This window comes from Lutra lutra, chromosome 4 (genome assembly GCF_902655055.1).
Source record: "Lutra lutra chromosome 4, mLutLut1.2, whole genome shotgun sequence".
NCBI lineage: Eukaryota > Metazoa > Chordata > Mammalia > Carnivora > Mustelidae > Lutra > Lutra lutra.
The window spans coordinates 164,024,726-164,038,831 of NC_062281.1; the positions used below are offsets into that span (position 1 = coordinate 164,024,726).

Below are 14,106 nucleotides of genomic sequence, written 5' to 3' on the forward strand. Positions count from 1 at the left end.
CCCTCCTCTGAGCTCGCCCAGGGAGCATCCTTCTGACAGGAGCACTGTTGTGAGAGGGTAGCAAAAACATGACCAAACTGGGCAGATTGGTTGCGTCTGCACACTTGGGCCAGAGGCTTGCTCTTCCATCCTGCCTTCTCTGATACCCAGCCTCCCGTTCCCCTGACCTGGAGGGTCTCTCCTGCCTCCTGCTCCTGTAGCCCTTTGTTCATCTATCAGAACCTTTCACCTTGCATCAGGATTGCTCTGCACACATCACAGATCACCTAGCCACCTGGCGGGATCTGCGTCCTTTCACGGTGGTGGCTCGCAGCTTCTCTTCTGACCCAGTACAGAGTCAGTGCTTAATGTGGGGAATGGAAAAAGTCAGTCCAATGAACCAAACATGGGGGGCCCTGTGCTAGGGGGTGGGGGTGCAGCCAAGTCCTGGCCCAGGAGCAGAAGACGTGGTTCCCAGTGCTGGCTCTGGGTACATTGCCTGGTTATGGGTGCCTTAACCTTCTAATCCCTCTGGCCTTACGTAATTACCTAAAGAGACCGGAATAAACAATTTCTGAGGCTCTCTTTGCTTCAGGATGTTTTCGTTTTGTTTTTGATAGTCAAAACCTTTTCCCACTGCCTACAGATGACCTCTCTGAGCATATTCCTTCCCAGGCCAAACAAGCCAATGCCGCAAGTGCCCTTATGATGCTTGGCTTCCCATCCCTTTGAGCACTTTACCCAAAGTCCTCCTAGTCTCAGATGGATGCAGTCACGTGCATTTGCATGGGCATGAAACCAGGCAGGGCTGTGAGCAAGGGGAGAGCGAGTTAAAATGGGAATGTATCTTAGCAATGGGCTGGCACTGTCTCTTGGAAGCCAGCTGCCCGCTGCAGACAGGTGCCAGATTCTAAAGCCCAGATCTGCCAGACTCTGAAATCCTCACACCTTCTGTCTCTCTCTGTGCATCTCCTGATCGGTGGCTCTTAGTTTCTGCCACAGTTCTGCGATGTTCAGCTCCAGCTGCGTGTTCTGCTTATGGAAACGCTCCAGTTCTGCTTCCATCTACAGAGAACAAGGAGGGAAAGTCAAGAAATAAGAAAGGCTACCAGGGCATCTCTTTTCTAGCTCCCACCTTTGTCCTCTGCAATGAAACCTTTCTTCTCCACTGCCCGCACCCCGACTTTTTTTTTTTTTTAAGAGAGAGAGAGAGACAGAGCAGGCACACACAGGACAGTGTTGGTGGGAGGGGAAGAGGGAGAGGGAGAGAGAGAGAGAGAGAGAATCTCAAGGGGGTTCCATGCCTGGTGCAGAGCCTGATGAGGGACTGGATCCCAAGACCTTGAGATCAAGACCTGAGTTGAAATCTAGAGTCAGATGCTTAACTAACTGAACCACCCAGGCACCCCCAAAACCTTTCTTCTTAACTCCTTGCCACCCCCAAAGCCCCCGCCCCTTGGCGGATATGTTGAGGCAGACCATGTGTTTTTATAACCAGGCTCTGAATTTTTCTGTCTTCATTTCCCCGTTCCTTCAGCCATGCTAATTAACCTTCTTTTCTTGAATTCTCTATTACTTGGTGGCTTTCAAGTGCTGGAACTTGGAACCTGAGGCAGGGTTCTGCAGAGAAGCACTCTCCTTGCCTACTTTGTGAAATCGTGTGAGTGGATCCTGACGCTTTGTGGCCCCAAGACATCAGAGTCGATCCCAAAGCAGAAAGTTGTAAGGGACCAGCAGGTAGGTATTCCCCAGTTGAAGGAACCTCCACCTGTCAATCTGTTAAAAAGTACAACTGAGGGCGCCTGGGTGGCTCAGTGGGTTAAGCCTCTGCCTTCGGCTCAGGTCATGATCTCAGGGTCCCGGGATCGAGTCCCACATCGGGCTCTCTGCTCAGCGGGGAGCCTGCTTCCTCCTCTCTCTCTGTGCTTGCCTCTCTGTCTACTTGTGATCTCTCTCTGTCAAATAAATAAATAAAATCTTTTAAAAAAAAAAGTACAACTGAGGAGAATGTCTCGTCTTTGAAAGAAAAGGAGGAAACTACTAATGAGCTTCTGCAAGATTTTTTTTTTTTTACTCATTATTGCGTTTGTATTAACCAGGGACATGAGAATGACAATTGGAACTTGTTTAGGATGAGACCAGGTGTATGCAAGCTCTCATTTGATCTAATCTCTGCCAAAAGCAAAGGGGTGATGTTTGATTGATGCCCCAAATCTGGTGGACACTAGTATTCCTATTAATAGAGAGGTTCGCTATTTTGGGGAGATGGGTTGGTTCACTGGGTCTTTTTTTTATGGCTGGATGGAGTAGCTCTTCTAGTCTATCCCAGGGCCTTTGGTCAGATTTGAAAGCTCCTGACCATATTCTGGGGTACCAGGAAGCCCGAGTGAGCCACATCTGTGTTCTGGACACAAAGGGGCAGCTTGTAGAACATTCTCGTCAGGACTGGAAGCAGTCTGTATAGACAGAAGAGCCCTCTGACCCAGTGTCTGGCAGGAAGGCAGCACTCAGTAGACACGCATCTGAATGAATGAGTGCATGGCAAATGTCCAAGGCAAAGGGGACCCCCCCGTGAGGGAGGAGAGGGGTGCTTGAAGCAACCTGCCTTCCAGGAGAGGAGTGGAAAGATAAACGTGCGGTGTTGGCGGGGCTCTGTCCGCCTATCTGTGGAGGACACAGCAGGTGTGGGGCTGTGCGCAGCTCAAGAAAGGATGTGTCCACCAGAGAGCGGTGGCCAGTCATGCCAGGCCTGGGGAGACAGAACCGATGAAGAGGGAGTTTTCAAGAGGCTGCAGGTCTAGAGGGCTAGAAGGGCAGGTCCAGGGAGAAAGCGCCCTCTGCATGAACAGGGAGGCTCAATCAGGGTTTGTGAGACAAATAGGTATGGGAGGTCAGAGTGGAGAAGAAGAACTCCAGGCAGAGAGGGAGGACCGGAGGCGTGCATCTCTGCAGGCTACAGGTGTTGGGGTGTGGTGTGGAGGTGAGGGGGCCGCAGGAGGGGTGCAGGTGAGGAAGGGCTATGGGGCCGGAGAGGTCAGCTGAGCTGGGTCACATGGGCCCCATGTAGAAGTCCTACTGGAGAGAGCAAGACTGGAGCCAGGTGGACCAGTCAGGAGGCAACACGAGGGTGCCCAGACCAAGGGAACAGTGGCTGGAAGAGAGAACGGGGCTTCCCCAAGGTCATGTCGGTGTGCCTACAGCGGGCTCTGCCTCTTTCTCTGTAGTCTTGAAGCCAGTAATGACAGATTAGGTTAGAGAGGAAGTAATAAAGGCAAAGCATCAAAACCTGCTGAGAACAGAAATAACCTATTTCATAGAGAAATTGTGAAATATGCTGAATTTGAATCGCTGGCTGGACAGCTAGGATACTAGCCAGTATGTGGGAACAAGCACCCTCTTCCTGGGGAGGAAATCCCATCTACTTTTCCATGTGTTACTCCTCACATTCAGTGACTCTCAGTTGGGGGGAAGGGGCAGGAAAGAGGCATTTTACCCCCTGGGGGACATCTGGCAACATCTGGAGACATTTTTGGTTGTCCCATCTGGGGGTAGGGGAGGGTGGCCACTGGCATCTAGTAGGTAGGCCCCAGGGATGTTGCTAAGTGCCTTAGTGTGGGGCAGCTCCCCATAACAAAAGATTAGCTACCCTAAAACATGAAAATGCTGAGGTTTAGAAACCCCCACAGTCGCACTCGATGGGTGAACAAGAGTGTGAAGTACAACCACAAGGGTCTGGACACTCTCTCCCTAGGATCGTCAAAGAGAAGCTGGAGAAGTCTCTATGCCAGGAGAGACCTCCATCAAGGAAGTATGAGGTTTTCATTCACAGAGGTCTCAGCTCCACAAACAAGCCTGAGTTGCTTACAGCGTCCTTCTCGTAGGAAAAGGAACTTCACCGGAGACGCGCAGTGGATGGGCCCAAGAGGTCTGTGGCCCCCCAGAGGGAGGCCCCCAAATCAGAGTCCCCACCCCCCTGTCTCCAGGTGGCGGAATCGGGCCCAAACATCAGTCCTGGTGGCAGCTGGCACTGGGGGTCGGGGTAGGAGGGGCCCTGCTGGGATCACCCTCAGGGTGCAGAGATACCGTGCTGGGAATCAATGCGTGGGTAGCCCAGTTACCAAAGGCAAAGGGAATAATCCTTCCAGTGTGCTGGGGTGGAAAGTAAGTGACCCCGCTGTAAGTCTCCCTGAGAATGAGAAGAGGAAACGGGACAGTGATTTTGGGGGGTTGCAGTACACTCACTTTCCAGGCAAGTGGGGCATCCGCTCTTTTTCGGACTGCCATTTCTGCACCTGGAAGTCACTCAAGAATGGCAGGAGGCCCAGATGAGGCAGCTCTGTGGTCAGCTGGGGACATCCTCCCCTTTCCCAGAGGCCAGGGAGAAAGTCCCTGCCACGAGGACATACCCTCTCCAAACACTCTAGCCCTGGACTGATCCCACCACCCGACTTCTTTCCTGGGTCTCCTGCAGACCCACCATAGCTCTTGGATCCAGTTCCACTGAGGCTATGGACACTCTCTGACACACTCGCATCCTTGCTCAGCACAATCCTCGAAAATGGGTGGGGAGCAGAACTGTCAGAGACTTTGGGCTGGCGATGGAGAGGGGTGGCACCTGGATCGCGCAGGGCCCCACTGGAGAGTATGGGTTCTATTCTAGGTGGAAGGGGACACCACTGGGGGTTTGCTGTGGCCTCTGTGTGGAGACCAGACTGGAGGCTGGAGTCAAGTCCAGATGAGAGATGACAGAGGCCTGAACCCACGTGAGGCAGCAGAGAGGAAGGAGGCGTGGGTTGGAGCTGTCTCTGGTGACTGTTTGGATACAGCAGTTAGGGGAAGGGAAGAATCGACAAGACTCTATGCTTATACCTTAAGCACCTGGGGGGATTGTGGTACCATTTACTAAGAGGAAACAGGAGGAAGGCCAAGTCAGGAATTCAGGCTTTTAAAAAAAATTTTTTTTAAGATTTTATTTATTTAGTTGAGAGAGACAGACACAGGGAGAGAGGGAACACAAGCAGGGGGAGTGGGAAAGGGAGAAGCAGGCTTCCCACTGAGCAGGGAGCCTGATGTGGGGCTCGATCCCAGGACCCTGAGATCACAAACCGAGCCAAAGGCAGATACCTAACGACTGAACCACCCAGGTACCCCTCAGGGTCGGTTTTTTTTTTTAAAGATTTATTTATTTAGGGGTGCCTGGGTGGCTCAGTAGATTAAGTCTCTGCCTTCAGCTCAGGTCATGATCTCAGGGTCCTGGGACCAAGCCCTGCAGGCTCCCTGTTCAGCAGGGAGCCTGCTTCCTCCTTTCTCTCTCTGACTGCCTACTTGTAATCTCTGTCTGTCTCTGTCAAATAAATAAAATCTTTAAGAAAAGAAAGATTTATTTATTTATTTGAGAGAGAGGGGGGGAGAGAAAGCGCACACATGAGTGGGGGAGGGTCATGGGGGACGGAGAGAGAGACAGAAAGAGAGAGAAAAGAGAGAATCCCTCCTCCCCAGTAGATTCCCTGCTGAGCACAGAGCCTGACCCTGAGATCATGACCCTGAGATCATGACCTCAGCCAAAATCAGAAATCAAGAGGTGGATGCTTAACCAACTGGGCCACCCAGGCGCCACAGGAATTCGATTTGAGATCAACCGTGGACCCTACTGTCAGCCACAATCTGTTTAAGGAGATGCTATGTCCGGGGGCGGAGGGGTGGAAAGGGGACACTGGTCCCTCACTGGACTCTCGGGAGCCCTTGTCCTGTTGATCTTGCTTTTAATCTCTCCTCTCTACCTTCATCCTGTCTGCTTCCCAGAACACACACTTGAAGCTGCTACTCTCCTCTCAAGAGCCTTCATGACTTCCCGTTTCTCCTCAGACGAAGTCCAAACACAGCAGTGCTCCTGCCCCCACCAACATTTCCAGATGGGAAAAAGATGTCGAAGGGGAGGGGTGCGCTTTCCCTGGCGACAGGTTGGTGGCTGAGTACGCACCGCCCCCTGGTGGCCGAAGACCCCACAGAGTGAGCGCACTGCGGCTCCGGCAGGTCCCAGGCCCACCCCAGCCTCCGGCCACAAGCCAAATCGGAAAGTCTTTCACTTCTGCACCACTGACCTCCCAGCGGGACCTTTTCTGGAGCTTCCCCTGCAGTGTGGGGACACACACCCTTGGGGAGTGGGCAGGGCTTGTGACGAGAGCTTTGTCTCCTTGCCCCTGGGCAGTGTCGGGAAGAGTAGGGGAGGAGAGAGGGGCCCACCGCCCAAACGGCCAGAGTGTCGCAGATGGCTCTCACCTCCTGAATCTGTTCCTTCATCACCTTGATCTCATTCTCTCGCGGTTCTATTTGCTTCTTTAGCTCCTTGATTTTGTAGTCAAGTACAAACTTGAATTTCTCTAGTTCTTGGTTTTTCTTTTTCAGATCATAGATGCGCTTCTCCTGTGGTGGGATGAGAGAGAAGTGAGAGAAAGAGTAGGAGAGAGAGAGAGAGAGAGAGAGAGAGAGAGAGAGAGAGAGAGAGATGGCACCTCCTTCAGGCAAAGGCCATCAGTCCTGTGCCCTGACTGAGGAGGCCACAGACCGCTCTCCCAGCCGGGGATACGAAGGCTGGCTTCTCTGCTAGGCTGCAGCCCTGACTCTGTGGCTTCTGTGCTAGGACTGCCTTCATTTGTTCATTCATTCACTCATTCAAATACAGCTTGGAGAGGACTGTATTTTCCAGAATCTCTCATCCCACATGCTCTTCTATCTCCAATGGGACTGTACGATCTTCTGTCAGGAGCTAAGATCTAATTCTGTTGTCTTGCATCTGGCTTGACCTATGGTTTGCTTGCAACCCAAAGAACACAGCTCGAGTGATGCTGTGTGGCTTCCCACGCTGGCTCAGAAAAGGCCAAGCAACTCCCACCTGGTTCTCTGGGGACTTGTGCTCTGAGGGAGGTCATCTGCTCTGGAAAAAGTCCTACTACACCAAGCCCATCAGACTGAGGAGCATGATGGTACTCTGGTGGCCAGTCCCAGCTGAGCCCAGCCTCCTAGTGCCCCCCGGCCAAGGGACTGGACAGGTGCATGAAGAAGCCACGTTGAATACTGGTCTTCCAGCCCCCAGCTGTTTGCGTCACCCCTGGTTGAGGCTCAGGAAGGTCCCTGCCACTGGGGACAAAGACAGGCCATTGTGTTGTAGCCTGTCCAAATGCCAGACCCACAGAACCGGAGAGCATAATCAAGCAGTGGCTGTTTGGCACCACCAGGTGTTGGGATAATTTGTTTCACAGCAATAGTAACTGCAAAGCAGATCTGTCCATCCATCGAACAGTTACTGAATGAGGACCTTGTGCTGAGATGCCAGAAATAGGACACCGTCCCTGTCCTTACGGGAGAAGGCACTGGCTGGGAAAGCAGATGTGTCAACAAGAGCAGCCCTGCCCTGTCATGGGTGTAAAAGAGGACGGCTCAGAAGGTGCAGTATATACAGAGGCCATCGAGAATAACCAGGGGACATATAAAGCAGTGCTTCATGGGACCAGAGGGGAGGAGGTGAGGGGACTGTGGGACGGCCTGCTGGGTTAAAGGGGGTTCAGAAGGTGTCCAGGAGGCTAGAGTTGGCCAACTATGGCCCTTGGGTCAAATCTGACCTGTTTACAATAAAGTTTTATTGGAACGCGGCCAAGCCCACTCATTTATGTGTGGTCTGTGGCTGATTTTACAATACAGCGGCAGAATTGAGTAGTGTGACAGAGGCGACACTGTATGCAAAGACGAAATATTTACTACCTAGCCCTTTAAAGAAAAATCCTGCTGCCCAAGCTGCAGTGAGGAGCTACGGCAGAATTTTAGGTGGCAGAGTGACATAGTTACAGAGGATGGTGGCAGGAGCCGGGGTAGGAGGTGGGAAGGAAGGCTGTTGAGCTGGATAGGAGACTGTTGCAATTCCAGGTCAGGAGGCCTTACCCTCTTTATTCCCCTTTGAGAATCTGAAGAGAGCTTTGGACCTTCCCTACCCCAAGGCCCAGACACATACACAAACACTCATGTGCAGAAATTTCATGCAGGCACCATCCCATTCCCCTTAACAGACCCCCTGAGGGACTCTACTTTACAGGTGAGGCTCAGAGACACTGCACAAGGTCCTGTGGCCAGTAAATGACAAAACCTGTGCCAGAACCCAATTAACCAGGGCTGAAGCCCAGGGTCTCAACCACCAGAGAATTCTGCCTGCCTGAGGCAGGAATGGTGAGGGGGTGGGCAAGAGGGCCCACAGCCTGGATTTGCTGGGGAGGAGGAGCCAAAACTTTGGTAAGCCTCACAAAATGTGATGTGTCTGTCTTCTAAGTGTTTTGTAAGAAAGGCATCCTAAAAAGGGATACCGGCTTTTTGGGGCACACAGTGGTTGTAGGCCAACTACAGGGAGAGGGCAGCAGGGTGGGTGAGCTGCCCCCCATCCATGGGCACGGTCACCCGAGGATGCCTGGAGCAGTGGAGAGCAGGGGTGCTGCTGTCGGCTGACTTAGGTTCTTAGCCCAAATCTGTCGCCTATAGACTATATGACCTTGGGCAAGATACCAAACGCCTGGAACTCAGTTTCCTGAGCTCTACAGTTGGGTCCCTCGCGGCCCTTGGGGTCGCTGGGAGAATAGAGTGTGGTGTGTTTACAGTAATCAGTCCAGTGCCAAGGGCACTACAGGTACTTTGCAGACCACTCATCCCCCATCAGGTTCCACAAATGTGTTTAAAGCATCCAGGGGCCCTCTCTCCTGAGCTCTGTCCTCATCCCCTGGGTCCATCCAGCTGGCGGTTAAGGGAGGACAGAGAGGAGCCTTCACCTTGTCTTGAATTGTCTCATCTCTTTCCTGGATTTCCCGCTTGAGGCCCAGGATGTCCTTCTCCAGGGACTTGATGACCCCCTGTAGCTTCACTTGCTCCCCCTTCAGGACCTCAATGTCATTGGTTCGCTCCTCGATCTCCTTCTGCAGGCTGCTGAACTGCAGGTACAAGTGGCAACAACAGAGACCACCAAAGTCTTTGCACTCCCCTCTCTGCCTCCCCAATGCCTGCCCGCACACAGAGCTCCCCCTCACCAACCTGTGACCCGAACTCCCCACCTTTGTGAGCTGAAAATCACATCTAACGCTCAACATTCCTGGGCCTTTAGGAGTGAATTTTTGGAGATTTTGGACAGGTCAGGGATGTCTTGGGCCCCATAAGTGATGTAGCATTCTGTCTGGGAAGATCTAGTCCCAGTCCCCTCTGCGAGGATGGACTGTTGGGGCAAGAAGCTCGGAGACCAGCTCTCCAGGTGGACCCAGAGTTTTCCATGACCACACTAACCTTGGTAGGTGGGGAACTGTGCCCCATCAAGGTCATAGATATTGTAATGGATGAGCCACCTTGGCCATGTCTAAGAAGGGAAGGCGACATCGTCCCTGGATTGACATGCCATGGAATTTCTAACGGGAAGGAACATGAGTTTGCTTTGAAGTTGATTTCTCTAAGGCTAAACATTCTACAAGGATCTCTGAACTCTTTGCCCTGCCTTGTAGACTAAGCATCAGTCCTTCTCCTGCCCAGAGCTCCCCACACCGAGTACCTAAGGACACCTCCAGGACTTGACCTCACCTCCAGAAGGTCTCATCTCCATTTCTACCAGAGGTTTAACTCTGAAAACTGACTAAATCCTACTGGACCATAAATGAAAGCTGGGGATGTCCATCAGTGTCAGGGCAAACATCACTAAGTCACTAACCCTGTGAAAAGGACGGAGAAGAGAGAGCCCCAAGGAGGGGTGGGAAGGATGTGCCTGCCTGGTGGGTTGGAATTATTCTGGGCAATGCAGCCCAGGTCTGTCTAGAACAGCATCATACCTTTTTCCTCATGATGCCCGTTTCTCCTTTGAGCCGCAGGTTTGATTCCTTCTCATCCCGAAGCTTTTTCTCGTACTTGGTTTTGATATCTTGGATTTCTCGGTCCTCATCTTCTTCAATCTGTTTCTTGGTCTCTTCGAACTCCCGCAGCTGTTGCCTGACATCCTCCTGTGCCTGGGTCAGAGAAGGGAGAGTGTACTCTCAGGGAGAAGGGACACACGACCCTTTTGCCCTGACAGTGCCCGGGATGAGAGGAGCATATGGTGCCTCTCATGGGGAACGGGAAGGTGGGTGTTATTACAGACATGGGAACAAAGGCCTTGGGTCCCCGGACCTTCCACTGTCCTCCTGTCTGTCCCGTCTTCTCTTCTCTACCTCCAGATGAGGCCGCCACTTCCATCACTTCAACAACCACCTTCCCGACATCCTCGCGCCTGCCCCAATGCTGGTCTTCACCCTGACACTCACGTTTCCTCTATCTTTTCCTCAATGAATTTGTGACAGTTGGAACTATATTTGTAAAACAACTTGACTGCCTTTCCCATTAGATGGGAGCTCCTCGAGGGCAGAAACCCGGTCTATCGTGCCCACCACTGCATTCCCAGAGTACAGCCCCCACGGGCACACAGTAGGTCCTTAATCACCACCTGAAGGAGTGCATCTTGAACTCTGCCCTCCAGCTCCTTAATCTAGTCCCAACCATCCCCCAGCACTTTACATTACATTGTCATTGTCTGTTTGTCTGGATCCTCCCCTAGCAAGGAAGCTCCTCACTGGCTGGTGGGGTCACATCCCTTTGCTCCCCATGGGGGACCCCCTGCCCTGCTCCTGGTACACAGAGAGTGAAATCGTGGAGCCTGGATGCTGGAAAAGTTAACTCCGCCCACCTGGTGGAGTCTGAGAGGTGACTGGGGCGTGCCTCCTCTTTGCTTACTGCCCCCGGGGGGGGGGGCTGCGGCTGCGAGTTCTAGAAGAAGTCAAAGGCCACCTGTTTCCCTTCCCAAGGCCCCTGGCATGCTCCGAGCAATACGATCCCTGCAGTGAGTGCTTTGGGGGCTCAGAGAGACAAGATGGTTTTAAGACTGGGCTCCAGAGGAAGGCTGCTCTCTTTCCCCATCACATGTCACCAGACTCTTGCTAGACAGAAGCCTGGCCCCGAGCACTCCATCTGCAGCCCAGAGTCGCCCGCCAGCCACCGCTCCAGCTCTGGTAGGTGTCGTTAAGAAGGAAAGTAAGCCAGCCAGGTTGTCAAGGCCTGCCAGGTGGGAGCTCCCTAGGGAAGTTCTGAGTGGAAATCTTGGACTCAAAAGAAGAAATGGGTTGTCATCCCTGTGGGGGTCCTGGCAGGAAGGCCAGCCTCTCTCCCCTCAGGGCAGATTCATCCCTGGCCCAACCCTGGAGCCCCCAAAGGCAAAGCTCAGACCAGTTTACTGGAGGTGGACTAACGTTTCTGGGGCTTCTAGGACACCCTCCTCCCCCCATTCCTTGAAGGTTTTGAAAATCACTGATGGGTGAGACACAGTCCCTGCCCTTGAGAAGCACTTCCCCCGCGACAGGGGGAAAGAGAAGTAAAGGCAGGATGCTACTGGATAGGCCAGTAAGAGCAAGGGGTCTGGGGGCCCTGAGGATGCAGAGGAAGACTGCTTGGCCCCATGGGAGGGGAGATGGGGGTAGCGAAGAACCCTTTAGGAGCTGGTTCTCCTCCCGAGTCTGTGTGGGGATGGACCAGTGGCCAGGGCAAGAGGGATCATCCAGAGCAGAGGCTCAGAGGCTGTGTGGGGATCTTGGCTACTCCAAGTAGTGGGGTGGGAGGGAGCTGGACAGCGGCAGTGAGGACCCGGCAGGGAACATTCCCAGTGCGGCTGTCAGAGCTCAACCTGCTCTGTGAAGAGACCTCTACCCTCCACCTCTCACCTCCTTTATCCCCCACTGCCTGCTCCCTTCCCCGCTCACTGAAGACTTTTGGGTGCCCACTCAGTTCTTGTGCTGGAACTGGGGGTGGTGACAGAGGGCCCTGTCATGTCCCAGGGTGCTTTGACCTTCGTCTCACCTCAGCCTCAGCCACCCACACTCAGGTCCACCGCCGGAATGGGGTCATGCCTGCAGCCTGAAAACGCAGGCCCTGCTCTCGGCACTGGTGATCTCCCTGGGGGACCCCGGGTACCTGGCACAGTTCTCCAGCTCACCACGTCCCTCCCCACACCAACAACCCTGTCCGGATTCCTCCACTGTCTTCCAGGCTCTCTGGCCCGGACCTGCTGGCTGCTCACCAGAGGACCAGGCAGGCAGCAGCATGGCTCCCCGTCTTCCTCACTCCCATTCCTGCTCTCTGAGCCCTGCTGTGGGTGAATGCCGCCCGAATTCAGCTGGAATTCAGGTAAACACCTCAGCTGCATGCTCAGCTACACACAGTCCTCTTCTCCGTCCCTCCCTCCCTCCTTCCCTTCAAAACTCCTTTCACACCTTTCTGACTCCCTTGCCCCCTCACTTACACGGTGCCATCTGCTGCAATTTCATGAGGAAAAGGCGGCCATCTGGCTCTTCTCCGTTTTCTCTCCATCTTGGGAAACTAGATATTTTGGCAAACCAAACTGCTTGAACATTCTCTGACTTGGCTCTGCCTGTGTGCCTTTGCCTCCTGCATTTCCCTGTCTCCTGTTCATTCTAGCTTCCACTCCCCCAGGTGCCACCTTAGCTCCTGCAAGTCTCCTCTGATCCCTCCAGAAGGTCTGCGTCCCCCTGCTCTCTCCTGGGCACACCTCTCCGAGGATCCTTCTGTGGGACTGACTCTTTTACTTGTCTGAAAAACAGGCCCGGGTCTTTATTTCTCTTGGTCACCCAGCACTCAAGCTGGTAAACCAGTAAGATACCATCTGGGTTTGTGAAATCAGTGAAGGAATGATTTCATCTCGAAAGACACAGAAGCGGCTAAAGGGATTCAGGCAACCGCCCGTCCCATTGTTCAGAGCCCTGTTCCTCTCTTTCTCCTACCGGCGTCTCCTAAAAAGGTCTTGCTGGTCCTTAGGGCTTGAAGGTACAATTAGGATAGAACAGCAGACATGAACTTAGTCTGTCCACAGAATTTCAGTCGCTAAAGCTGGGCACGTCCCAGGTCCTTAGGTCCCCTGGTCTAGAGGGCAAGAAATGGTAAAAGAGCAGAACCCAACGTCAAACGCATGTGTGCTGAAAGTGGGGGACAGAAGGGAAAGGGGGTGAGGCCAGCCCTCCCATGGCTATCTGGGCTGGTCACAGGCCAGGCCTGCAGGATGCACTGTGAAAGGGAGACGCAGGTCAGCTTCTGGTGAGTACCTCTTCTAGAAGGGTGGTCTTTTCCTGCAGTTTGGCCTCATAAAACTCAGTCAGCTCCTCTAGGGCCTGGCTCTTGGTCTCATCGTTATCCCGAAGCTGTTTTTCATACTCTTCCTGCATCCTCTGGGACTTGAGCTGCAATTCCTGGTACTTCTCATATTCTAGAAGCAACTTTTGGTTGTTGCAACATTCTGGAGGGAAGCAAGGATGGTTATTTCACGTGGGACAGGAGCACGACCTCAGGGTCCCCTGGGAGCCTCTGAGATCTCCCACCTGCTGGCATTAGCAGCTAAGGGCAGGTACCACCAAAGCCGTGATGCCAGTGCTGGCCCAGCTGCCTCACCTGCCCACACCCCATCAGCTCGTCGGGCAACCAAACTCCGCTGCCATGTCGGCTAGGCAGAAGGTTTCCAGGAAGGGGTAGAGGGCTGTTTGGGGACTCAGGGCCAAGAAGAATGTCTTGAATATGCAAAAGAGTTATCAGCACCCCTGTTATACAGAAGAGTAAACTGAGGCTCAGTGAGGTTAGGTGACTCCCCAGAGCACCCAATGTGTTTGGTGAGTCTGGGACCCATGGCAGCCTCTCAGGCTCCAGACCTGCACTCTTCTGTATCTCCTGCAGGCATGCAGTAAGTGCTTAATACATGTTTAACGAATGAGCAAATACACGGGAGTAAAAACCACCGTGAGGTCCAGGGCATAAATGCAGCCTGTGGACAGATAAAGCCAGATTACCTGGGACTTCTCTGGGGCTCCGGGGGACTCTCAGACTTTTGTCCCCACCAGAGCCCATGGCCTCTACCTGGGGACTCACCCAGGTCCTGCAACTCTCGGCTCTGTTTGTCTAGCAGGTCCTCAATGCGTTCCCGATGGGACACATCCTGCTTTTCTTTTTCTGTTCTTAAAACCTAAAACACAGAGTCCACTGTTCTCATTCCCACACATCTGCTGAAAGCAGCCCTAAGGCAAGAAC

At 53.2% G+C, this 14,106-nt stretch overlaps 1 protein-coding gene across 5 annotated transcripts in view; it reads right to left on the minus strand.

Moving 5' to 3' along the window:
* CFAP57 (cilia and flagella associated protein 57) overlaps window positions 1-14,106 on the minus strand; it is a 71,448-nt gene that overhangs the window by 18,242 nt on the left and 39,100 nt on the right. For all 5 annotated transcript variants that reach the window (XM_047727715.1, XM_047727711.1, XM_047727714.1 and 2 more), the window contains 6 exons: window positions 13,948-14,041; window positions 13,134-13,324; window positions 9,825-9,998; window positions 8,787-8,945; window positions 6,259-6,402; window positions 928-1,044 (listed from right to left, as the gene is read on the minus strand). In XM_047727715.1, the coding sequence (XP_047583671.1) occupies window positions 928-1,044; window positions 6,259-6,402; window positions 8,787-8,945; window positions 9,825-9,998; window positions 13,134-13,324; window positions 13,948-14,041 (879 nt within the window). The remainder of the gene's footprint in view (window positions 1-927; window positions 1,045-6,258; window positions 6,403-8,786; window positions 8,946-9,824; window positions 9,999-13,133; window positions 13,325-13,947; window positions 14,042-14,106) is intronic.